This window comes from Rosa rugosa, chromosome 3 (genome assembly GCF_958449725.1).
Source record: "Rosa rugosa chromosome 3, drRosRugo1.1, whole genome shotgun sequence".
NCBI lineage: Eukaryota > Viridiplantae > Streptophyta > Magnoliopsida > Rosales > Rosaceae > Rosa > Rosa rugosa.
Genome location: NC_084822.1, coordinates 4523669 through 4551522, shown reverse-complemented (window position 1 = coordinate 4551522; position 27854 = coordinate 4523669). Strand labels below are relative to the sequence as shown.

General features: G+C 36.6%; 1 protein-coding gene across 1 annotated transcript; it reads right to left on the bottom strand.

Moving 5' to 3' along the window:
- Positions 1-107: 107 nt before the first annotated feature.
- On the bottom strand, positions 108-25915 carry LOC133738063 (serine/threonine-protein kinase TOR). The gene is made up of 55 exons (XM_062165501.1): positions 25497-25915; positions 24414-24752; positions 24262-24336; positions 23790-24061; positions 23225-23384; positions 22955-23101; positions 22588-22757; positions 22285-22489; positions 21999-22178; positions 21175-21327; positions 20785-20906; positions 20588-20687; positions 20388-20483; positions 19566-19696; positions 19027-19129; positions 18756-18938; positions 18374-18466; positions 18230-18265; positions 17271-17468; positions 17025-17187; positions 15301-15425; positions 15120-15172; positions 14381-14504; positions 14122-14289; positions 13376-13528; positions 13111-13263; positions 12178-12249; positions 11854-11988; positions 11714-11775; positions 11366-11463; positions 10236-10345; positions 9991-10164; positions 9336-9401; positions 8806-8874; positions 8549-8659; positions 7530-7670; positions 7315-7443; positions 7032-7197; positions 6737-6951; positions 5981-6187; positions 4781-4894; positions 4478-4681; positions 4122-4202; positions 3795-3869; positions 3649-3715; positions 3406-3566; positions 3103-3276; positions 2650-2778; positions 2465-2548; positions 2199-2260; positions 2045-2117; positions 1808-1942; positions 1256-1429; positions 911-1176; positions 108-475 (listed from the first exon to the last, which is right to left on the bottom strand). Exons 1-55 carry the CDS (start codon positions 25614-25616, stop codon positions 457-459), a joined length of 7395 nt encoding a protein of 2464 aa, XP_062021485.1. The 5' UTR covers positions 25617-25915; the 3' UTR covers positions 108-456.
- Positions 25916-27854: the final 1939 nt, after the last annotated feature.

Below are 27854 nucleotides of genomic sequence, written 5' to 3'. Positions count from 1 at the left end.
GGTGTTCAAGTTCAACGAAAACTAAATGTCACCTTTCAAACTTCTAGTGCTCATATTTTCAATTTACTGCTATTCCTTTGTTAGAAGCACTGACAAGATCAACGGTATAAAGAAAGACCATCTTCTATTTCAAAACATCTGGCCACTTGACTTCAATAGAAGCCGTTTGTTACATTGGGGGATCAAACCGCTGACCTATTAGTGCTAATCCAGTTCCCCTCCCTTACATCCTGGGCATAAACATTACTTACAAAAGATGCCTCCTAATTTTTACACTGTTATTTACATATGTACTGATGTAGAACTACAGGTAACAGGTTCGATTCCAACCAAGAATTTGCCAATAACAGTCGACTACTTTATACACACTAATCTATGATTGGCATATACAACGTCTTATTGTAACACACTACTATGTACAACTTATGTACACGTTTATGTACAGTCGTCTGCTGCTTACCAAAAAGGACACCACCTGAAAGAAGCATAATAGCAGTGATTAGCAAAGGGACATCAACTTGGTATAATTTCTAATTAAGAGAGAGAGGGAGACCAGCTTGGCATCTAATATTGTTTCCAAGCACTCTTGACCATTCAATCAAATTGTGAATATTGCTTGTCCAGCGAGTGATATAAGATACGAACCTCGGGGCAAGAGCACCCCATTATGTCAATGCAAAAGATCCCCTATTCTAAGCCAGAGACTGAGCTACCAGTACACTGGGGAAGCAAAATACCCCTTAGAGATTCCACCCTTCTATATTGCCTCAACACTCCTCATGCCCATTAGAAAAGCCAAAGACTAAACTTATTGCAGGTCTCTTCATCCTTATTTTAACTCATTATACTTTTTGGACATGCATGAGAACCTTCAGATTGGCATAAGAGGTAAAATTGTAAAGTCTCTTACCCGACATAATTCTGGCACAAATTTTCATGAGAAGTTGCTTGGCCAATCAACTTTTGAACTTGCAGCTTAACAGATAAACCATGATCAACTTCTCGAGTATCTCCAGAAATCAGCGTGCTGTGGTCTACTGCATGTTGAATAGAGCTAGATGATACAGAGGAGCTGGTGGAAAAATCACGCCCAGTAAGCTTATTACTCATCCGAGCCATGACAACCACAGCGCGCTCATTTAAGACCTCATTAGCATCACCAAGTTGATTAACAGCCTACATGGATTACAAATAGAATTAAGCATACATAACACCATCACTTTGAAGTACCTGACATGATGAATTTCTAACATACCTGAAGAAGTTCCCTTTCACGAGCACCACGTTGAGGTTGGGGAAGCTCTCTAGCTGGAGCCGGTTCTTCGGCATCCACAACAGGAGGAACATGACTATTTGCTAGCATTGCCACTTGTGGAACTTCATTGAAGTTGAAGAGACGCCAGTTGATGAGAGGATCATGAACAAAGGCCTGAATACAGATAAACCTACGAATTAGCTTCGTTATTTGAGAATTTGCTATTGTTCACGTGTAGTACTGCAACAGTACTGAAAAAGCCAGACCCAGCTAGCCCACATCAGGAGGGCACTTATTTTGACTTTCAAGGTTACTTCTGTGCATGTCAATAAATGACTACTATGACAAATTGGCTAAATAGGAAGGCCTATTTATTGATATCTTTCCCCGGATATTATCATTTACATTGTTGTATATACTTCTCATCCAAAAAAGTATTACTCTGAAATACCCAATTATTATCCATAATCAATACTGTGGCATACACTTCAAAGTTCAAATTCAACTTCCACTAAAGTTAAATAATATAGCAAAAGATCTTGTCGTTCGTACCTCCATCATAGCCATAACACTATCTTTATGTGTTCGCAGAACTTGCATGACATTTTCACAAGTTGAACGGAAGTTGCCCTCTATACCACTAACCTCCATTGCTTTCACAAGCATTCTAGTCAATCGAAAGGGGACCTGTAAAAAATAAAAAGATAAATACACACACACAAGTAAAATATTGTATAAAGAAATAAATGTAAGAAAATCAAACAAGACATTTGGAATGCAGCAACATACCTTCTCAGGAAACTTTTCGCGATTCATAGACGCTTCAAAGCAGTCCCCAAAGTCGATGTGCAAGATCTTCCCACTGTACAACAGCATATTAGATGCCAAAAGTTAAATCTAACAATGAGATTTGCTTTTGACCAAATTACCAATCAGTACTCACCTATAGCGGTGCAGCATAAGATTGCTTGGGTGACGATCACCGAGACCAAGAAGGTAACCAACCTGGAGAGAGAGAGAGAGAGAGAGAGAGAGAGAGAGAGAGAGAGAGAGAGGTTCAATGAGTAAATATTTACTCTGACAAGTACAAGTTTTACCAATCAGATGGGCTTCCGATCCATTTTATTAAGGTTAAGAAACTAATAAATTTGTTTTATTCCAACCACAAATGTAGTGCAGAAATAAATATGGTACAAGGAAAACATATACCATGCTCATGACTGCCAAACTTCTCGTATAGTTTGTTCTCCTCTCCAGCCATACCTCCGAAGTGCGACTTTTCAGCCAAAGAACCTATCAAAAGTAGCTTTAGTCACCTTCCAACCACTCTCAAGGTACTGAAAGCAACACACAGATGAACATATCGGAAAATATGCATTTCAAAAGAATCATACCCTTGAAAGGTCATTTCCCTCTGTATTGTGCAGGGCATACTCAAATACTTCCACTTTAGCTATGAGTGGCAAATGATCATAATCCGGAGCAAAACTGAGCATATATTTGTGTTCTTGATTAAGAGTGATCTGAAACAATGAAGCATTTAGAATACGGATATATATACAGCCAACAATAAAATCTATGTATCCAGCCATTAACACCAAGAGGTTATATCTGCATAGCGCAACGGTAACTAGACCATGTGTGACTACACTGACACTCCCCTGTTAGTACATCTGCTTTTATTGGATAAAACTCGCAAAGCAGCTGATAAGGGAACAGTGCCCATATCTTTACATAATATTACCACCCAAGGTACCCAGCTGGTGTGGGACTATGCTAGTGTGGGACTATGCTATCAGATATCAGATCAGACTCCTATGAGAGAGAGAGAGAGAGATTACACTAACCTTTCTGGCATCCCTGTACTCCCTAATGAGATGGTGAAGGGTGTCACAATTTGGGACCCAACCAATCAGTCCACTGTTTGGAGATAAAGGAATGACAGAATATCGTTGAATGGAGAGATCCTTCTCTTGAGTTTTTCTAGAATTCTCCAGCAGCGTGTTCACCAAACCAAAAAGCTAAGAGAATGGAAACATGTCAGAATTATTATAATGAATACAGAAAACAGAAATAAATGTTTTGGAAGCTGTAGCCAAAATATAAGGAAAATTTTATAACCATTTACTGAGGTAGGCAGAAGAGAGTACCTGCATGACACGTTCATCTTGGCGCAAGTCTTCATGTCCCTTCAGCAAGAAGGCATATTCATCACCATCACTCCCATGAATTGTTAATTTCCTTGGTCGCTGTTTGGATGTTATGACAACTAGCTGGCGTGCAAATGATCTAATTGTCACCACCGGAGATTCTGCATCAAGAAATTATATATTTAGTAACTTGGGTCGAATACCAGTTTTTATATTATTGCTCGAATGCGAATGTGCGCTTACCTGCTCGATATGTACCAGGAACAGCCAGCTCCAAATCACGACATTCTAACAACTCTGGCGAGACAGACTGCCATATGCAAAGATATGTCAGTGCACATATAATGACAATGCAATAAGTCCAACTGAAAGGAGGAAGATCTCAATACCTCCAAGTCCAATGTAGTGAGACTTTGCAGCTGCTTATCTATTCGTCTGAATACATGATAGTAAAGATCCCATGCCTAATAGAGCAATGAATTAAATCATTAGCCCCAAAGATAATGACAAAAGAAAAAGTAAGTCACAAGTAGAATTAACATGACTTATGCAGACCCATTTCATCCTTGGAAAGATTGATTCTTGGGAACATTATGCAATTTATTATATTTTAGTTCGTAAAATACAACGTGGCCTTGAAAAATAAGTATTAAGATAAGAGTTTCTTTAGGTTTATGGGGAAAATGAACATATTCTGCTAACTAAAACTTCCATACCTGAGTAAGCTCGGCATCTTTTCCAGTTCTCTTATATTTCATGCAACATTCATAAGCCTCCAGCAATTCATGACGATAGGCCTACGATCAAACGCAGGTGCTATATTAAACAGTAAAGGACTGATATCACACTGAAGTGAAAAAACAGTGTAATTTAGGAAGGTTTTCAAGCTCTTCTTTTGGTCTTTATTTCATAATTAATATTCTAGGTGTGGAAAGATACCGACTCTTTTGGGGAAATTATTCAAGATGGTGTGATGTAGAATCCTATACCCATGCAAAAATCTCTTTTTCTTCTCTGGGTGAAGAAAGTAAATATTCCTAAAGTTCAAGGTCACCACAAGTACTGAAACTACCTCAATGAATGTTGTCTCTTTTATTGTGGTATTATTCTTCATAGCCCCTTCCTCGAGCATTTCATGCAATGGCTCCAATACTTTTAGCATGCCCTCAATGTTATGTTCACCAAAATACAGACGACTAGCTTCTTCCAGAGCCTCATGCCACATTTCATGCCAAAGTATTGCGACCCGGATTAGTTCCGTTGAAACAAGTTGTGCCTGTACGAAAGAAACTTTCTGTAAGACCGTTGCTTTTTATTTTTGTCGAGGGGAAAGAATTGAACATATGATGGAAATTAAATTCAACTATTCTTTCACCTGATCCACAAGTAAACCACTATGCTGTCGAACTTTTTCAACCACTTCTTGAGCGGCAGCTTTGCGTAAATTACTTATTGATTTACAGGCTACTAGGAGAGGGTACATAAGAGCCTGTGAAAGGAATTCAGTTAATAGACGACATGTGCTAGTCTAAATTAGATAAATTATTGGTATTTATAGTTACTGTAAGATGTGTGAAAGGAATTTGAGCAATAATGGATCATATCTAAAGAGGAGATCTTGCTATTGCATGCAACATGAAATTGGACAAATGATGAAAGTATAACTAGATGAGAATGGCACAGCCCACTTTCAGTCAATAAGTCAAATGAAACCCAAATTATGTGCGAAGAAAAACAAAACAAAAAGAAAGAATTCAAACAAGGCAATTAGTCCGATGATGGTTGGTTTTTAAATCCACTGAAAAATATTCTACTGAGATTGAAAGTAGAATGCCAACGAAGAATTGCATCATTTCAAAACCAAAATTTTAGGGACAGAATGAAAAAGGAAACAGTGAAATCACAAGCTTGTTTATTTCTTTTTTGTCATTTTTTTTAATAAGAAGACGCTTCTTGTAAGCACAGAGATGGATGAGAAGCCCATCAAAATAAGACTTGCAAGCATCATACAAGCAATAAACTAGATTCAACCAATTACTACCTAGATCAAGATGAATTACACAAAGAAACATCCCTAATCAATTTCAAAACCACCCCCAGAGAGAAGCTAAATATTTCATCTTGTCTAAAGTATATATTCTCCCTCCACCTTGTCATTAAGAAACCTATTATTCCTTTCCAATCGAAAATCCACAAATAAGCCAAACAACACTGGCAAAGACAAATTGCCTTCTTTTTTTTTGGCTCTGAAATCAGAATGATTCACCAGACTCAGAGAAATGAATAACTTGGTGCCGTGATGGGACAATGAAATAATGAAAAAATTATTTAAAAAAAAAAGAGATCTCTCTCCTGCTGTTTTGCACAACACACTTTGTTGTCTCCTTTCTGGAGCACATGCTAATTCTAACTGGCAATACTCACATAAACACACAGATAAAACAGAAACAAGACCTCTAAAGCATTATGTACAAAACAATAATAAAAGAATAAAAAATCCACTTCTAGAACTAATAAACCAAATTAATATCTTGATATTTTCATTCGGTACAAATAACAGGCATCCAAAGCATACCTGTGGATGACTTTGTCCAATTCGCACCAAAAGCGACTGTATGAGTTCCCTTACTGCATGAGTATTAGAATGTATCCTGGCAATTATTTGGGGTAAAACCACCAGCCATGTATTAATATTAACATGTGCAAACCCTTTTTGTAACGCCATTTGAACTTCAGCACTAGCTCCATGGTTGAACCACAATGTAAGAAGACGAAGAATATCCTGAAGCAGATAAAAAGAAAAATCTTGAAATGCCATGGCAGAATATACAGGCAGTGATGTCTGATTAGTAAATTTTACTTTTTACACTTCTATCTGGAAATACAAATGCACAACAATGATTTTCATAGATAAGAATTGTAAGTTACTCAGGGCCTGTTGGTATCCTACTGTCTGAGTCAGTTTTCAAATACAGAATTCCCATACTAATTATTATGCACATAATAATTCTATCGAGCAGGATACCACCTTCAACATATATCAAATGCCTGCATGGATTTCTTCCTCAGAAAAAAGTTCAAATACAAACTGCGGCTTGCATGGACATAAACCTTTTTTTCTTTTTAGACATGTTTGCTCAGAGAACAAATTTCTTTAACCTTCATCACCTTCCTAAGATTACTAAAGTTAAAAGAAAAAAAGTGCTTTTTAGAATTAAATGAAAAGCATTGCTCTTTAGATGCAGTATAAAGATATGCCAAATACCCAAAAATAAACCAGACGGAAGAGGTAGGTCTAAAACAAATCCTTCAATAAAGGACTACACTTTACCTGTAAGCTATCATCAACACCTTTAGTATTTGCTGAACAGGCGATTGAGTGAAAATATCCAGTGACTGCTGCAACAACAAACTGGGAAGCAGCACTTGCATACCCTCTGACAGTATAAAGAGACATAACAGCTGTATTGAACAATGCCCATGTGTGCCAAGCCTTTGCCCATTTATTTGCACATTGAGTTGCATTTCGGAAGGCAACACGAATTTCTGCAAAAGTTAAAATTAGTCAGCAAAAGAAGCTAGGAAACATCTGTTGACTATCTGGAACTTAAATAAGTAAAAATTACCTTGTATAGAATCATCATCCAATCCAGGAGAAAGAGCCCAATTCCATTCTCCGAGTTTGAGATACACACGGGCAATGAGTGGAACACTTGGAGTACTACAGCTCATCAAGCCAGTTGGCGTAACTGATTCAATAGTAGGTGAAGTTGAGAGCTCCATTGCCAAATTCTGAACCATATTGTCACAGCCAAGTACAGTAAGAGGTTGAAAGGAAGGTGGTTCATAGGTAGTTAAAGCACAACTATTTCTCATTGGTGCTTAGACAAAAAGGAAAATATTGTCTACCTGCAGCCTAGCAAACGCTTCCTTGCGTTTGAGGTCTTCTCCAAGTGACCATTGGTATTTCAAGTATGCAAGCATCACTTGTGGAGGCCCATGGTATTGCACGCTTTCATGAGATGTCTCGGGGTCATACTAAGAACAATGAAAACCAAAGTTAATGTAAAGAAAAATATGGGAGTAAATGCAAATCTTACATCCATGAACTATGCAGCACCAACCTGTAAGAGTTTGACTAAAGTAGATCTAGCCTGGCTAAGTCGCCCACTTTTCCGACAGAGGGTAGCAAACTTTAGCCAAGTATCAACATCTTCAGTAGGAGGTAGAACAAGTGCTCTCACTGCTAAAAGCACCTGCCATACCTGAAGATTCAAGTACAGAACAAGTTAGAGGTAAAGAAATTAGCTCGTGAACACAAAGCCAGAAGCCAGCAAAATGTGTATTTCCATGCATTGGCTCTTGAAGTGGGGTAATTATTTCATACAACTCCTAAGCCTTAATTACTAAAATCTGGTATTCACATGATTTTATCATCAACCATTACAAGAAAAAAAATTTACTCCAGATTTTGGAGCTTGGAAGACATTTGTGCATCCGATATTGATCATACACAAGACCTAATCTATAACCAGTTCCCATAATTCGTACCCTCGACCACATTGTCACCCACTTCCCCCTAAAAAAAGACTAGGGGAAATCTAACCATACTCTGTATTAGCAACAATGCATCCTATTCTCCTGATGAAGCCAGGTGAATGACACCAAATGGAACTGAGTACTGTCTTGAGTTCAGAAGAACAGCAATCACACTATCGCTTTCCTTTATATAGGTAATGTCACAATCATTTTCCTTTATATATGAGGTATTAGTATTGCATAGACATGCATACCATTTCATAGCAATGATCATATAAATACAGAACATCACAGTTCTTTCCAGCAACTAACCAAGTAAATAGACTTGTATTGAACCACAAACAGTTGGGGGGGAGGAATATTACATTTTGCACAGGTTAATTGATAACCAAAAATTTGCACCGTCATAGTACTAAGTTTATTATTTAACTATGCAGAAGTATCCCAAACCAAGTTAGCAATAATTAAAAAAAGGTAATTTGTTAAGAGAGTTCATATATATAAAAAGTCTCATCCTAAACCCAAAAGGCCATTATTACTATGAGGAACCTTTATGTACATAATTATTTGACAGTAAGAGTTACTAACTATAAAGCATATATACCTCAACATTACGTTTTGCTCCTTGTATCCGCTCATTCCACATACTGCGAATAAGGGCCCGTCGTCCTTCAGCAACAGGATTCCCCAGAGGAAGTGTACAATAATCGATGACCTAATTATTGATCTTCATATTATGACTCAAAAATGTAGGAAAACAGAAAAAACGCAAATCAATGGATACCCTCACCCTTCCCACCCAAAAAAATAAAAAATTAAATTAAAAGGAAAAAGAAAAGAAGGCAAAACCAAAGGGCAGACCTCCTCAAGTTCTGACAGCTGCTGAACACGAACCATATTGCTATATGCACGTTCATAGCTCTCCAAAACCTACACAGTAAAGGATGTGGATGATGATTATATCGAGGAAATGTTAAACGTTAAATGCTCTTGTAGTAACAAGATACTATATTGCCATAGTTAACTCCATCACCACTGTTATTACAAATTGTTTCCCTAACAAAAGGGCAAGAAGTTTGTTCAGCTTATTGTAACTGATCAACTGGCTAGACTACAAGATTTCGTGCAAATTTACTTTAGCATACATTATATAGACCTAACTTAGAATAGACATTACATCACAATACAACACTGGCATACTAGGGCTTGTCAACACGAGTGAGCCTACAACTCTGAAACACGATCAGTGCACAAGGAGTCCACTAGTATATTAGGACAGACATGAACAGCATCATTCAATATCGACATCAATATGGTCAATTTCAAACACCAACATAGACAGAAGCTTACACACACATTCAAGAGTTCTAAAGAAAAGATGGTAGACTCACCAAAGCAGCAAGCTCTGTTGCCAAGCATTTCCTGGCTCTCTCAACATACTCGCGTGCTTCATCATACTGAGGTCCAAAAGCAATAGAAAACAAAATAAAGCAGATAACAAACACTAAGATTCAAAAAATGTCAGGCGCCCTAGTTAGAAGTTACTCCATCTTTTATCCTTTAGCTACTATGGAACTGTCATTATATTCTCTGCTCAACTGCAAGTTCTACCTACGTTCAGCGCCACAAAACATTGATATAATTGTATACTTAAATCTAACGTCATTATGCAATGGAGAAAGATTACAATTGTAGTAAGTGGCCTTCCAGAAAATAAAATTATTACGCATACAAGAGCAGAGCAATTGAATATAACTTTTAAATAAAAAGCTAACTAGAAAGAGGTTTATCCTTATACATTAATATAAGACGCAATACTTATAATAATAAACATACATGATTTAAATGGCTTTGGTATTTATTCAAATTGTCTTGGCGTGCTAATCACTGATTCTTTGAAAACAGATTTCGGGGGAATATTCTTACATTAATCTTATGTCACAGAATACTTTATAACACTACTTTGGATATTTCGTAAACCTATGAATATAGAGTAAAAGTACTTTTCTTAATCAAAGTAAAAAGAGGACCAAAAATAAATTATACCTTGCCTCTTCGAACTAACAAAACAGCTCTAAAGAATGTGCCATTACTGCTTCCATCTCCACTAGCAGCAGTGTTCCCCAATCCCCTAAGTTTGGTTTCATCACCATCGTCCAATCGAGACACATATTCGGCCATTTGATCCCACTCTCCCATATTCCAAGCAGCACTTGCAGCCTGGCAGAATCAAATGTCTAACATTAGAGAAGTAAGGAGGACATGTGAGCACCAATTAATAATAAACTAACCAATGGGGCCATTTCCAGTCGAGCAGCAGGCTCAGCTGGGGTCCAGTGTTCCTTAAACAGGTTGTTAAGCTCTTCCCATCGAGCCAAGGCAGCAAGGCATCGCATACGACCTACAGAAGCAACCAATACAAATCATATTCAGCAACTAGTGCAAAGCAAAGTTTAAACTGCTACTGACACTAATTTCTTCCTACAGACCTTTAGTTTCAACCACCTGATCAATTATTTGACTTATAATTATAATTGCAGTGGAAAAGGCTAAAAACCTTCTGGAATTGTAGATTGTTGGCAATTTTTTGAGCCATTTGGATGGAGCGGAATAGGATAATATTTGACAATTTCCCAGGGTTGTGTGTGGACAAAATTTGGAATCAAATTAGCTTCTGGTCCGCACTTTTGCCTTCAGTTAACCCAGACTTTAGAAACTACTCTCTATCAACCTTATTATTAAATTGGAGAGCTGTAGTGTCTAGAGATCTCTTTTTGGTCCTGTTTCGTTTTTTTTTCCCTCCTAGGCTGTTTTGAGGACTTTGTCCTCAGTTGCTTCTCTTGTGATTTTTTAGCTCTAATAAAATGCAGTTTCTATCTAAAAAAATAAAATGCAGTTTCTATCTAAAAAAAATAAAGCAAAAAGTAGTTATCTAAACAATTCATTCATCCTATCCAATCACCTTTTGACTCTACCAAGTAGAAAATAATTGATATACTTAATTGGAGACAGAAACAGAATTTTATTAGAGCTAAAAAATCAAAAGAGAAACAACTGAATTTTAGGGTCAACCGTTACTTAAGTTTACTGACTTCAAGACTCTGAACTCCATAATCTTACAATAATACAAAATGCTTTTTCATCATTGTTTTCTACTAATTCAAGAATTGGATTTGATGCCTAGGTCAGTAGCATACCCATGACCAATCATGGCCAACAAGGCAGCAGTAGTGACATATCATATGAAAGATTGTATTTAAGCATGATTGCATGTGGTAGAAACCAGTAAGAGACCACAAAAATTGCACAAGCTGCCTTAGCATGATGCAATAAACTCAATACAGAAGTTGAAGGCTTCAAAATGATCATAGTTAACACACACATAGAGAGACAGAGAGAGAGAGCTATGGTAAACACAAACCTAAAGTAGCATCCAAAATAAGATGTTGACTCGATGCTTGAGATGCTTTTGCAGTGTAGGCCTTGAGAGCATCATCCCATCGCTGCAACTTCTCATACCTAACCAAGTACAACTAGATATGAGTGATTTTGCAATGCTTTTATGAAGATAGGTTGAAGTCCCACTCAATTCAGATAAGAAATAGAGTAAATGGCATGGAAGGGCACAACCCAATTAAAAAGGATACCAAACGCACTGAGAGTAGAATTTTCAGTTGATATCCAAATCTTGTTGAGGGTAATACTTTAATCTGTTGAGCACACAAATAAAAATGACTTGTGTATTAAAGTGTATAATAATGAAAATTACCATGACTCTTTCAGTTGAACATCCAAATTTTGCTGGGCATAGGTCAATATTCCAACTGCAGCCTAAAAAAAAAAAACAAAATTTTCAATTAAATGGATCAATACATGTTCACAGAGAGATAAAAGTGACTTAAAAATTACCTCATGCTGTTGTAACTGGTTGTTTATATGTATAAGTGCTTCAACTACAGCAACAGGATTGGCATCCATCTTCTTGGAACGTGCTCCTTCAAATTCCATTTCTTTGTAATGCAAGGCCTTTGCAAATGCACGACACTGTAGTGTAGTACAGATAATGCAAACATACAGTAGATATGTAAGAATCTGGACCTGTACATATTTCCGATAGAGAATAGAGATTGCAGAATTTGACAGCAAAATTCTGAACAATGCAGTGGATCAAGGGATATATATAGATAGTTATACATACATATATATTATACAAGGAAAAAAAGAAAAATTTACCTTCTCTGCAAGAGCACCAAGTAGGCGAATGTCTATAGGAAGGGGTTTCTCATCATGTTCCATGAACTCTGCCTTCAGAATCAATTACTTCAAATTATCAGCAAAGAGAAATAAAGTTGCAATCTGATGCAAGAGATATTTGATACAGTAGCAGTGTAGGACATGGTTTAGTGTCTTCCTCCTTGTTTCTAGTCAGAAATACACTTTTCTTAAGAGATTAAGCAAAGGAACTGAATAATAAGGACAACATGTCCGTACAATCCACTGGATTGCCACAATTCAGATTAGGCTTCCTAAAATCCCTTTCCAACAGAGCTAAAGCAACCAAATATTGTAACAACAGTCATGATCACTCGGTCACCAGGTGACCCAGGATTTTGTGGCCACTCACTCTTGAATTTAATATCAAGGGTTGAAATTAAAAGATTAAATCCTTAGTGTTTTAATCTCAACTCTTGAAATTGAATCAAAGGGTGGGTGACCACAAAATCCTCAGTCACCTGGTGACCGGGTGAACAGTACTCTCGTAAACATTACAATACAAATAGGGTCAATCCACCTTTTGACAAAAAAGTAAGGAAAATTATATCTCCTTAGAGGACAAAGTTGCTGACAGGGAGTAATATTCCAAATGTAATGTTTACTATGGTCAGTTGCATTCAAAATGTTACTGACACTCGGTGAGATTTTCTCCAGCTGCAATTATAGGTTGAGTTTGGTCATGACTATGATGCCAGATTTGTATGATGCTAATGACACGTGTCCGAAAGCAGTTACGGTTTTATGCAAAAGTACCAAAGCCGTACACATATACTTATCCGACAACAGAGTTTTATGCATTCCAAGCTCAAATATTAAATCATAATGAAAGCTCAGTTCAATAGTGATCTTAAATTCTGTACATCATACCAGCAGGAACAGATATTAACATACCAGATTAAGCAGTGTTGCCAAAATTTCAGGAGGAATATTTGGAGATGAAAATGCCATCTCCAAACTCCGAACTAACTGTTTCTGACTAGTCTCGTTTAGCTGTGCCCAACAGCTAACAAATCCAGCTGCAAACAACTCCCGCCCAACAAATGGCTGCAAAAGCAGTAAATCAGAACCGACAACTGAACAAAAAGAAATAAAAACAAAACAACCAAAGCTCCAAAAGAAACAACAGATAGAACTACAGATGTATTTTAAGCAATACCTGCAACTGTGCAAGCCTTGCACAGGTTCGTAGTGCAGGAGAAGGAGATTCCTTCAGAAGTTCAATACTAAAGTGTCTCATCCATTCTGCCCAATCTTCTTTGGTACTGCGCTGAGAAGCCTCCCCAGCAGTGCGTAATCGACCATCATTGACCTGCATGTACTTTAACAAGTCAATCCAACTTAAAGACAAAATTGTAGTAAGAACACTGATAAGAGCTATGGTACTGGAGCAAAACCGATCAGATATAACCAGATCTAGGCATCGCTAAAGCATTTATAAGTTACAATAATGGAGTTATAATGCTGGCACAAGATGAAAAAAAGGAAAAGAAAAAGGGCCTAACTATGTCATACCAAGAAATCGAATACAAAATCAATGAAATTTAAGAAACCCATCCATATTTCATAAACAGAATCTTCAGAAATGGAAAATGTTCCCTGGTAACTATATGTAAAGTACTATATAATTGCAAAACGGTTTGTCACGTGATTAGACATGGTTATCCAATGCACCCTCTGCTTGACATGTCATTCCAAAATTGATATTAAGACACTCAGAAACAGCTATGGCCCAGATAGAGCAGTTTTCAACAAGTTACTTATATGTCCAAAGTTAAATACGACCTCACGACATACTACCCCAGTCAATTTTTTAGGGAACTTTGGTTTCTTTGGTAGACATTTTGACAGCAGGTGTATGGAAATACCACATTAATTAGAGGACAATAATTACAAGAGATATACCTGATGGCTTCGAAGTTTTTTCTGAACATCAGTCACATCATCATAAGGGTCAATCTCCAAATCAGTTGAACGGTCAGCAACAACCTCTGGAAGTCGTCGACTTAATCTTTGGGGAGCCAAAGGTTCACGTCGCTGCAAATGGCCTTCAATTTCCTCAAACCCCTTGTGCTGGAATGAAATAATTATTATTTACCACCAGAAGGAGGGAATGTATATCACACCATTTAAAATAATAATAAAGGGATAAAGTCAAGCAGACCCGTAAGCGATGTTTTAACAAAAGTTTGTGTATGGATGGGATAAAGATGGTGAAATCCTCCCCAAGGGCATGAGCTAGACAACAAAGCGCATCGACAGTGTCCTTCCGGAGGTCATCATTCTTCCTGAAATGCAAAAGCTTTAACAGTTAACAGTGTCTAAATCACCTAAAACCTCAACAAAAAAAACCTCTACAGAGGAGAACAAATGAAAAATAGATGCAAATTATGGGGTCATGCATACTGCTCCAAAATTTCTGCCAATAAAGAAAATGAACCAGATAGCCACGATAGTGTTAAAGCTAGAAATATTTAAGAGTTGAAATCCTAACTTTAGCGGTCTAACATTTTTATAAGAAACAGAGCTTATAAAACGTAAATAGTGTCTAAAACAATCATAAGGAAAACATAAGTTTTTGTCACCAAAATTAGAACAAGATAGAAGCAAGCTGTCAGAAATTGGAATTCACTGCAACTTGAAGAAGTGGACAGTGTTCTAAAATAATCACTAAATTAAAAAATACACACACACACTTTATAAGATTTATCCGAAACAAAAAAACAAAAAAAAAAGTAAATTAAAAAAGATAATGTATGAGTTACTCCTTGAAGACATATTTTTCAATGATAAAATTTCTGAACAAGAAATGCGCAAGGTAAATCATCAAGTAGCATGATGGACAGGTTGCACAGATGTGAAGAAAAAGCATGTTATCGGAATCAAGGAAAAAGGAAACAGACCCATCTAAGACTAGCTTCAAGTGATGCACAAGGGAAGATATGTGACCAGTAACCTGCAGAGAAATATAGCAAATTAAAAATTTATAATAGGGACACGTCAAAATCAACATAATGTCAATAACCATATAACAGCAATTGGAATACTTTATAAGAGAAAAGAAACAAGTTTACATATAACAACCTGCACCCGAGGGATGAGTTTGGTCAAAGTTTTGATAGCAGCACGTCTTATATCCACTGAAGCATCCACTTTGAACAAACGGATTAGAGCGGGAAGAAGAAGATGCATATGTTCATCCAATGTTCCTACATTTTGGAAATTGGAATGATTATCTACAGGTAGGCATCGGGACTAACAAGAATAGTTGGGACAACAAACGCACAATAATAGCACTTCTGTATATTCATGAGAGAAATGAACATATAAAATACAATGCCTTTTGAGCTCTAAAGGCAGAAATCATCTAATTCTTTTGGCACTTGAATGCCCCATGCTCACCAGCCTCCAGAAGCAGAAAGCATAAAACTCTTTGTATTCTCAATCTTAAAAGATAATAAATACAAAAAGGCTCTAATTTAAGCTATCAGTTTGAAAGGCAATGCCAGAATATATCTAAAACTTGTATTCCCCATCAGTTTTTAAGTTTTTCAACATATACCATCAATATATTGATAACAATCTGCATATATTAACGTGTTAAACTGTATGTGTGTATCATGCAATCCTTTTTCCAGATGTCTACAAACTTGGATACCAGTCAAGTATAGTTGACAAGTGGGTAACTGTTAATTGAAAATAATATCCAAATACACTACTTCATTATTGAATTTTATCCAAATTTGCTAATTATTATTTGAAAATATCACTGGATGCTGTAATTGATTCTTTGCAGCATATGAATATTCATTTTCTTGTCCATATCTAACTGAATCCAGAATGCAAAATAAGAATCACAATGCTGGCTTTATAAGCACTGGTTATTATCCCAGAATTTACACATGCAATCCCCGAGTTTATTCCATATTCTGAACATGTATCTCAAAGACTTCAGCAGCTTCAAAAGATGGAGATTACTAACAACTCAAGGTTTCCGTAACCATTTTCTCATCAGAAGTTAAGACTTCTTCTATGCCTGCAGCCTTGGTTAGTCAAAGTCATCCCTGAATCATAATCCTCTCACTGTCACTTTAGCGTGGTTCAGAAGTAAAAGCTATTCCATCCAATGTGGGCATCAAAACTGTTCTAATAATCAGACTCAGAACATGCATTTCTTAGTTCTCTTTTTCAGGCCAAATCTTTTGGATTCTATATTTCTACCTCGTGAAGTGTCAGTAAGAAGATCTCAGGATTTCAAATGCTCATATCTTCCATGTGAATAAGAAAACTGCAATTTCTCATGACTCGCAGATTTATATTCCAGAAATTCAGGATATAAATATCCAGAATTATTTGGGACTGCTTATATCGACTTGTGAGTGCTCAAATCTTCCATTTGAGCAAAATAAGGCAATTCCTCTTCTATATAAGTCTTTTTTGGTAGTTAGGGCCAAGTTCTTCTTGTTAAAGCACTTGGGAGTGCTCCCTGTGGAAGCTCCTCACAGATGCTTCTCCAGTCCGCTTCGATACCCAGAAAACACTTCGTTTCTAACCACAGTCGATTACCTGAACAAACCCTTCCCATAAATGCTTAACCTCTTCACCATTTGCACATCAAAGACCCCTACTATTCCTTTCCATCCACTAAACCCAAAAAATAATAATCATACAAGATCTCCCCAATACCACTTCCTGCTTCTTGCCACCACAACAATTTCATACTGATAATTTATAACTCAGTAGTACAAATAACCGGCAAAAGTGATTTGAACAGCAGTATCAAAGATGATTAAAAATGGAGTACTAACCACTAAATACTTCAAGTGTATGGAGGATGTCAAGAACGTAAGTGTAGTCATTACACCGTTCTGCGTCACTTAGAACTTGGATACAGCATGGAAGAATATCAGGAAGATACGTCCTGAACTCGTCATTCAGGGCCAAACAAAGCTGCTCCACCAGATGAAGAACCTGAGAAAGGTTACATGCAGCAACAATAAGTCTCACACTATCAGTTCCAGGTATTTGTAACCAAAAGAAAATACCCAACTTACTGGATAGCCAGGTTGAGGACGGACACCAGCAGGGAAACTAAAGGTTGACCATAGTTCTGAAATTAGAACCAACAATTCATGCAGATATTTCCGTATGTGCTGACGCACAATAGACACTAGAGTTCCAAGCTTCCATGTTATAAAATCCTTCAAAGCATCATCACATGTGCGGACTATATGGAAAAGGTCAGGCAAAACCTACAAGTAAGAAGGGTAAAAACATAACTTTAAGTAAACCAAACTAAAAAAAAGGTATCTTACCGTTAATAAGCTAAACAGGTATTTTACTCTCAATTAGCTAAACAGGTGGAATTCAAGAATAATGTCTTCTTCTTTTTTTCACATAAAAAGGACATGTTTCTATTACAAAAGAAATAGAATGTTACACAGGTCTTATGACGATAAAAACATCAACTTAAGGACATATAACCCTAATACAGTAAAATATCAACTGTCCATGACACAACTAGTTTTACTAAATGAGGAGAGGTATTTCCATTAGTAAATAATAAATTTCCCCAAAAAAAAAAAAAAAAACTTCCAATATGTTTAGTCTTATAAATGGAAGTATTGGACAGCTGGAAGGGGATTTTCTTTCTGTAAATTTTAGGACTCCTTTCTTTCTTCTATTATGTTGGACAAACTACCTGTTTAGCACTGGTGCTTGATTTTGTGTTTTGAGTTTACATATAAATTTTGTGGTCTTCCTTATTCTCAAGTAATGAGATTTTTCTTTACCGCTTTGTACATTTTTTCTTGTTTTAATAAAATCTTGTTTTCTACTAGAAAAATGAAAGGCAAATATACAGAATAGGTTCAATTTATGAAACTAATGTCCACCATAAAGCATATATGTTCATGTATAAGCATGTATAAGCATGAATTCACACAAATCTGTGAGTGTGTGCATGTCTCTAATTCTAAAGAAGTCAATTTTAACTGAAACATTTATCACTGACCTTTGGTAAGTACGGAACACAACCGAGACCCATTGACTAATCTCGCAATAAAAGAGAGAAGATTAGACGTCATAAAGAATTACACCAATGCTTATCAATAAATTAAAAAAAGAATACAAGTCGAGGTTCCTTAAGTCTAAATACCTTGAATATGAACATAAGTGATCCGACAACCTTTAGGTGGTAAGTACCAAGTGAAGGGTCCCTAAGTATTCGCATGAGAGAATTGATTGCAACCTGTACCCATAATAAATGTTCAAAAAACATATCATAAAATAAAATAAAAATCATTTTCGTATTGATGTACATAACATACGTGTGTGTGTGTGTATTTGAAGAGTTTCACTTGCATGCATTGCATAAGCTGTGGATTACCACAGGCCACTAATGAAGTCAACATTCAAGACAACCAGTGGTGTGAGGAGCATCATGCATTGCTATCGCGCACAATAAATATAAGATGCATATAAACAGTTAAATTCATATAACAGAGTAACAGATGTCATATAGCTGGTTGACTGTATACCGTAGAATAATAATCTTCAGAGGTTGCAAATGATGGCCACAAGTCCATAGGCAATTCATCCACAGATTGGATGTGTTGACCAGAATCACTGGCATTACGAGGAACATCTCCATGTGACCCAGGCAAGCTTTGCTGATTTCGTTTATGCACATGAGGATCTAGAGCACCCATAATTCCAAGAACCTGTCGAAACCCAAGATCAACATTATCATAAAAGATGTCAATAGTTTAAAAGTTAAAACGATACCACACAATCCAGTTATAAGTATACCTTTAGTACTTCACGTCTTGTAGACCATGCCAACTCACCGTTAAGCAACTTCAAGAGTAAGCCAAGTAACAGTGGATATTCATTATACGGAGTTATGACATACCTGTCACAAGCAAAGAACAAAAGTTTAGCACAAAATTTAATACAGACTAAGAAGCACTTCCACAAAAACATGATTCCATACAAAGTCTCTCAGACCATAATTTCACTATCAACAGTTGGACTCAGGTCTCATTGTATTCCAAAAAATAAATCACACTGGGTTTTCATCCGTGCCGATGCAAACTCTTAATTTAAGTATTTTCTTGATTTGCCAAAAACAAAACAAAACAAAACAAAAAAAAGATTTACAATTTAACAAGTTATCAGAACTTTCAGTCAATGCCACCAATTTATAATTATTCTCCATTAAAAGGAAGACAAATAAGAACTCCAAATAACATGAATATCCAAATTGGCAATATCAGTCTGATGTGCTCTTCCAATGAGTTTAGCAAGTTTAAGCCTCAGAGATGTAATGTAAGGAACGTGGTGCATACCCAGTGCTCTGTACAACTTGACCGAGAGTAGCTACAGCCACTTCCCGTTTTGTGACAGCCGCTCCATCCAATAAAGCATCAACGATCAAAGGCATAAGCTCTGGTATATATTTTCTCATTGCAAACCCGCCCTAGGAAAAACAAAAAATCAAAAGAGAAACAAATTTATCAACCAAAAACAAAATCAAATAAAAGGATTAAGAAAATTAATGGCATTGATTTTGTGGTAAGATCTAGTAATTTGCAAACAAATGATAACAATATTTATCTTTGAGCAGGCCAAAAAATAGTTGATCACAGAAAAGGAATGCAACTAACATGAGCAACAAAAGAACATATCAGCAAACTTGGAGACCATAATGAATAAAGTCCCGAGTAGCAAAAAGAAAATTGAGAAAAGTGAAACCGTCTAAACAATTGGTAATGAAATCAGATGTACCAGATAGATTTCACTTCCCACTGATACTCCAGAATTATAAAAATGAGAGAGAGACGTAGAAGCTAAACAGCAATTAGAGCTGAACAATTCAGGTTACAAAAATGATTAAAATTAGCTGGTCACATGTCAAGTTTTAGATAACATTCAGCACAAAGAACCATGAACTAGTTAGCAGGCATGCATGGACCCTAATCTCTTCCTGTACTTTATTTCACATTTTCAAAACTTATTTTTGTTCATTTCCCAAAGACTTAAGTTCAGCATGTTCTCAGGTTCTTGTGATCATAAAGTATGCATTAGGCACACTCAAACGGCCAGAGTTTCTCCAATCCAAATAAATATATAAATAAATAACACCATGATGAACTAAACCCAATACTCACCACTCTAGCAAGATCCCCAACAGTTACAAGAACTCCACTAATGATGCCATTATTCGAGCCGACACCAGTGCCATCCAAGAGTCTTGCCACAAGTGCCTGAACAACAAGGCAACAAACAGTGTCAGACAAAAAGGACTCAAAAATTATTATCATTAAAAAACTAAGACAAAACAAAACAAGCACAAAATAACCTATTCAACCTTGTGTATAGGAGCAATGTATGGAAGTATTAGTCTTTCACAGTTACGTATTAAACAACCCAGTAACTTCGCACTTTCTTCCCTGCATTTGCTATCTGCACTGCTGACATCACAAGAGAAGTCAATATGTGACATTTTGACAGGTAGCATTAAATTCCCTAACTACAAGTAACCTTAAATATAATTTTTCACATCACCTCTGACCCAAGTAAGTTAACAGCTGTATAAGATGGCGGCGAAGAGCTGGAAGAACATAAGCAGGATTTTTTTCTGACAACCTCCCAGCCACAGAAATTGCAAACTCGCGAACATCAAAATCCTATAACATACCATACAATATTACACATAGAAACAGATAATTTTTCACACAATACATCTAATAACTGGAAACTAAAAGTTAACAACTTGCATGCATGAAATCTGCACATTTATATGCTAGATATCCATGCATAAGCAACAAAGCTTATATTTCCAACTTCACATTTTATTTGTATATTATGTCCAGCAAATTTAAGTCATGCACACATTACATAGAGTGCTATTTATTCAAAAAAGGGACAAAAAAAAAAAAAAAAAAAAAAGCAAACCTCATCATTTAAAGCAGCAAAAACTGCGCTGAGACTGTCAGCCTGAGCCAGGAAATCGTCAAAGCCTCTATTCCCATGTAGAGAAGAAAATATTGAATGGCGAACAATCACATCAGCATCTGCAACAGCCTCAATGAGAAGCTTTTCAACAATCTGCACAGAGGCCATTTTCCTGTTAACTTAAGGCCAGAAAAGAGAAAAACAGAAAACAAAAACAAAAACAAAAAAAATAAATATTTTCATAAGTTAAAACTCATGGTATACATTACTTTAGTGGTGTGACGTTAAAAATCTTTTAAAGTTTAAAGTGGAACATTGTTACTCTACTTATACTTGGAAGAAAATAGGTTCATATATTACAGGGGACATTTTGGTTCACAGAGAACCAAATCTAACATCCTATACAAAAAAGAAAAAGAAAAAAAAAAAACTACATTATAATGACCAAAATTCTTCCCTACAAAATGATAACCCTCCAAAGAAAAAAATAGCTACATCCCTAAACTCTGAGTAGATACTTGTATCAGCATAAATAATAATAATGTGGACTGGAGCTGTACAATCAGAATGTAGGCATTTAATAAAAGAAAATGACATTCCAGAAAGGTATGTGATCTTGACAGTCAAGAATGTAAAAAAGCAAACAAATGGGAGTGAATATGATGAAACAGGCTGCTGACTATTATAGACTTAGACTATAAGTGGTTTCCTTTTTCTTTTTCTGTTAGATATATTTTTTTTTCCTTCTTACTCTTTTTCGGGGGAAGGGGGAACCTTCTAAAATTGGTTTACAATTTAATAAGCATTTATGTTCAAGAACGAACCTCCTCGACAAGACGGCGTCGCTTTCCCCGATTTGACCTACCAGAAGCATATTGTACACCAGAAAAGGAATTTGCAACCAATCTGCAACAACATAGGGCAGCATCTTTTCGGATGGCTCCGTCATCATCATCCAAATATACAACAACTGATTCTCTTGCAAATTCAAGAAGGTCGTGACCCTGAACCATATATTAGCTAGTGTGAGATTAAAAAAAATAAAAATAAAATCTTTCTTAAGGAAAGGTATAACTAGGATGCACAATGGATATCGATATGCACACGAACCTTGAAATTGAAACGAGCTAGAGTCTGCAAAGCAAGCTGCACAAGGGATGAGCCACTGAGGTCTGAAACTTGCTGAGGGATATTTATTAAATTTCCTCTACCCATTCCAACAACTGGCCTTCCCTGAGGATGTTGGGATTTTGAAAGAACCACTGAAATGCATTCTAGCAACCGATCTTGGATGGTAGGCAGCAAAGATGGTATACTGAAATAACAACCCACAATATAGAAAACTAGTCAGTCACTAGGATGACTACTCGCCAAAAGTGTTTGAGAAAAAGGTTCTTGAACAAGCCAGTGTACCTGGTAGTTATCTTTTCAAGGGCCTCAACAAGCGTAGGGGAAAGACCAGCAGCGAACATAACATCCAAAAGACCACGAACATCATGTTCCATAGCAGGCCCCATTGCTTTTGCAATATTTCCAACACAAGCCAAAGCCTCAAGTGAGGGTCGCCCTCTACGTGGAGCAATCTGCAGAATATATCATACAATAACAGTCATAGTAATGTTCACAAGCATGTACTATCTCTACAAGGAGCAGTCCACAGAAATGAGATAACAGTCGTAATAGATATTTTCACTATCACAATTATAACCTACAACCTACATACATAAAACAGCAGAGACAAATAGATTAATGTCCATAAAGATCAGTCATGTTGACATACTGCTTCACGTAAGTGAGGTGTAATTTGGCCCAAATACAAAAACAGTTCCCCGTCCAAAGCACCGGCCATCTCCCCAAGTGCAATAAAACCACTGGAGCGTAGTTCAGCTGATTGTCGTAGAACAGCGAGGATATGATTCATACATGTCTGCAAGAAATAGCATTTCCTTGCATATTTCAGTGATAAAGGAAAACAGAAGTAAAAGACATTTGACCCAAACATTCTGTCTACGAGTTACAATTGCAAAATAAAGCAGACATTTTAACAAACCTCTAAGTAGTTTGTAACAAATCGATCACGCAGAAAATGAGCAATTCGAGGTAGCAGTGAAGTTATGCTCAGGCGAACCAGCCTATCCTTGTGGTCAAGATACCTAAGGACAATTTCTGCAACTTCCCTATACCTTGACATCATGAATTCACCTGTATTCCTGCCCAGATGAAATAAGTTTTATGTTACGTGACAATAGCAGATTGGAGAAGCAGATTGCTGGGTCACTAAATATTTCCAGATAAGGACCGTTCTTCAAAGTCTCACTAAATAAATAAAAAATGTATAACTTTGATTTTACTTGCTCCCACAGTATGATTACATGGACCCATTTTCAATTTCTTAGGTTACATAGGCTGCCATTATCATCACATATAGTTCACCTAAAAGAGTACAGTCACTAGTACAACATGATAACTTAAATCTCATGCAAAATCTTCATTTGAACTGGCATCCATATGACACATTTATGTACCCAAAAAAAAAAAAAATATATATATATATATATAGAGAGAGAGAGACCCAAAAAATAAAAAAAAATCACATCTTTACCAACTCAACCAACCTTAAAAGCTCTCCAACTGCAAGTAAAGAACCATGTATGCTGTGAACAGAAGCATTTTTACCCAATCCATCCTGTGTAGCTTCGAACATACGATAATACCATTGTACACGCCATCGTGTCTCACGTTTCTCAATAACACCAAGGCAAGCACGCAGAGCTTCCACAGCTCGCTCTCGGATAGGCAATACTGGATCTCTCAAAGCAACCCAGATAGCATCAACAAACTCAGGTACATGAACATTGAACACTGTGGAAGCATTTTCTGCCATTTCCTATAGTAACAGAACATAGCATTAAACAAATATGTCTGTAATGGAATTTGAATCAAAGACAAATCAGGCAAAAGAATCCATGCAATGATATCACACAAGTTTCTTTCTAATACATAAATGGAGTGGAAAGAGTATTGCCTCTGGAATAACTTCACGAGTGAAATAGATACTGTAGTACAAAGGAAAAACTTTGTGCTTACTTTCAAAATCAAGACTGCAGCAAAACGTCGATACTCAATTCTGTCTCCACGCAACCATTCCAGAGCAATTTTTATCTAAGACATCAAGAATTATCAGATTCTTTAGTCACTACTCCAGAGTTATATCAAAGTGGTAAAAGTAGCAAACAAACCTGGCATTCCACTTCATCTGCAGTCATTGCTCCCCCGGCCCTAGCTAGATGGCCCAAAACTCTACTAGCCAGGACCAAAATGTCAGGATCACGTTTTAGCTCAAAGGCAGTCCTTATGTAATTAGCAAACTTTGAAACCTTTGATGCATTCTCTCCAAGTGCCACATCTATCAACTCGTCAATAGCTCTTAGAGCTCCCAAATTTTCTGCAACATCACTGCTATCCAAAAGAGCAGAAATCCGATCATACAACTGATCCATGAAACGAGAAAATGCTTCTCCACTTAAGTCACGGGCTTCTTCTTCCAGATGCTTCTTCAAAGCCAGCGAAGCCCCCTCCTGCTCACAACAGATTTTAAGCAGCTTTAAGGCAGTGCACTTTTTTAGGGTAATATCATAGATCCCCCAACACTACTGCTAGCTTAGGACTAATGAACATAAATCTAGCAGCACATATTACAACGCCTACTCTCAAAAAAAAAAAAATTGTATAATTAGCTCTTAAGTAGAGTGAGAAAGTTTTCAAGATTGACTAAACTGAGGTCAGCTTACAATTGGGTTATACTTCCAAAAACACAAAACCAAAAATCTGATTTTGCATGGCCCACCAAACCCAGTTAGTTATTCATTAAAAAAAAAAAAAGGCATAGCTTAATCCGTTTCTATTTCTTTTACCTTCCACATTCTCTTAACACTACTCCTAGCTTAGGACTAAAGAACACAAATTTAGCAGCAGATATTACTACGCTTCACTTCAAGAATATGTATGATCAGCTCATAACCTATACAGAGTTGAGCTAACTTAAAATTAGTCTATACCACCGAATAACAAAGACCAAGACCTCCCCGATTTTTTGCATAGTCCACGAAACCCAGTTAGTTATTCACTAGCAACAAACCACACATTAAGTCTCTCTTAACAAATTTTTCAAATTTAGTGAAACTTCAAAATTGTTCTATACTACAATTAGGTATCTTCACCAACCAAAACGCCGCCGTTTCAATCCCTTTCTTCTTCCACATTCCCAAGCATTCAACTTTCTCAGTAAAACCGAAACAGAGAGAGAGTGAAGTGCGGCGTACCTTGGGGTTGCCACGCGTGCAGAGGTCGGCGAGGATACGATTGAGGGCGTCGAAGCTTCCGCCGCCGGGTGGGGCGGAGACGGGGCCACCGAACCTGAGGGACTGCACCGAGACGGCCATGTTAGAGTAAACCCTAAACCCTCCCCAAGCGCGTATCAATGTCCGTAGCGAATCAGATCTCCGAGCATCGGAGACGACGATGGTGAGGGTTTGTAAGAGTGTGTCTCGGCGTGTGATGAGTACGCGTGGTGGGAAAAGCGTGGGGCTTTCGTGCTTGGTCGTTGAGGAGCAGCAGCAAAAGTGTGGAGCAGGGTCAGGGGTTTGAGATTAACGCTATCAAAGCCTTTTCGGGCTGCGGCTAATAGCGGCTGCTTCTAAAGTTCTTGCCTTCTTTGGATGCTTTGCTTGCCCGATCATGCTCATTATGTTTTTTTTTTTTTATTATATAATCTAAGATATTAAATATTGATTTAAATAGATAAGAAAATTACACGTCACGGCCTACTCCAAAACGCTCGGTGATGTTTCACATGGAGTCTCTCGAGTACCGTTTTACTAGAATCTATCGCTAGGAGCTTGAAAAGGGAGAGAAAAGTCTTTGGTTACTATTGAGATGCCAACAAATGAAAAAAGTTGTCGCGTGTAGAGTAACAATATTGGTAGAATAAATCATTGCGTACTATCACGTGATATATCCAATATATTTGGGAATTATTGGTTGGGGTTGCTTGGTACCTCACTATTTGTTTGAATCTCCTAAATTTATTGAGTAAATGATTGTTGTTTTCTATGACTGTAAATAGGCTCGATATAGCTCGTGTTCGACTCGTATTGAGCTCAATTTTAGCTCGTTAGCCTCGTGTTTGTAAGATAAGGGAGGCGAGTTTGAGCTCAATATTAAGCTTGATAAAAAAAAACAAGTCGAGCTTGAACAAGGATATATTCGACTTGTCTAGCTCGTGAGATGAGTATCTCGAGCTTGTTAAAACTCGACTCATGAAAATTTATAGTATAAATAAAAATATAATTTTTTGATTTTTTCATTTCAAAAAAAATATTTAATTTTTCTAATCTCAGATTTTTGATTCTTTTTATTACCTTCCTTTTCTTTTTTTTCGTAAAATGGAGGCAACAATTACCTTCCTTTTTAATTGGAAGAGAATCTGAGAATTTAAGTAAAATGATTCAGCCCCATTCTTATTTAATTAGTTTAAGTGCAATTTTGAGTTGGATTCGTCATTTTGAGTTTATTCCAGATAAAAAGGATTTGTGTGATGGTTAGACATCAAATTTAGATTATTATTTTTAATTTTATTTCTTCTTTTTTATTTTTTAAACTTAAAGCCAAATTAGCCAAGCTCGAGCTCGTTCAATAAATCGAGCCGAGCCAAGCCCAGCTCGGGCTTAAGAAAAATATTCAAGTTTCAAGTTTTAGCTGAGCTCGAGCTTGACAAAAAGTAAATGGGCCAAACATGATCACATTGGTATTCGCTCCGTCTCAGCTCATTTACACCCCTATTCTAATATTCTTTTCTTTTCCACGTGAACTGTGTAAGGCGGGTTATATCACTATTATCATTTTGTAGGGTGGGGCTCTAATGAGAACTTCATAATCAGCGATTGTGAGACCTGCTTTTCAATCACGTTTCAGTATATCAACTGTTAGATGTTTAGATATTCATGAGTAGATTATTTCTGTAAATTTTCATTTAAATTGAACATCGATCCTTAAGGCATTTATAATCGTGATCTGTCATTTATGCACATGAAAGGTTCAGATTTGACATATTTGGTTTGACCATTGATTTTATCTAGTTCGCTACCTTAACGATTAATAGTTTGGAAGAAATGTTCAGAAGTGATCTACTCATGCGTGCATACATAAACATCTAATAGTTAATATGCCGAAATATAATCAAAAAGTCAATCTCATAACCGTGTATTAGAAAATTCTTATGAAGTCCTCATTAAAATCTCTCCCTCATTTTATATGCTACTTTCAATCAATCAAAATAATATCAGTTGACATTTATTACAATTTACGTTCAAAAATGGCCATGAATTAAGCACACTAATATGGTCTCAAAAAATGTTTTTGCTCAAAAACCACGCTACCTCATATAATAGTTAGACAACAAAATTAAGGAAAAGATCGATCAAAACTGTTGAGTAAATAGGTATGTAATTATACATATACTAAAGTAAAATGAGAATAGTACTGTTGAATGAAATTAAAAGTGCAATAGCACAAATAATTTTACCATTTTGAGCTAATTATGCTCTTTATCCAAAAAAGAATGAAGGAAAAGGAGAGAGATAAAAAGAGAGGGGGCAACCTGTCAGATATCCGTGTGACCA

Excerpts from the sequence above, each read along its gene's own strand:
- LOC133738063 (XM_062165501.1), bottom strand. The coding sequence starts at position 25,616 with ATGGCCGTCTCGGTGCAGTCCCTCAGGTTCGGTGGCCCCGTCTCCGCC. Across the intron at positions 13,529-14,121 it reads AAAAACTTCGAAGCCATCAG|GTCAATGATGGTCGATTACG; the intron begins GTATATCTCTTG and ends AAGTACATGCAG. Across the intron at positions 8,660-8,805 it reads AGCTGTCAGAACTTGAGGAG|GTCATCGATTATTGTACACT; the intron begins GTCTGCCCTTTG and ends ATCAATAATTAG.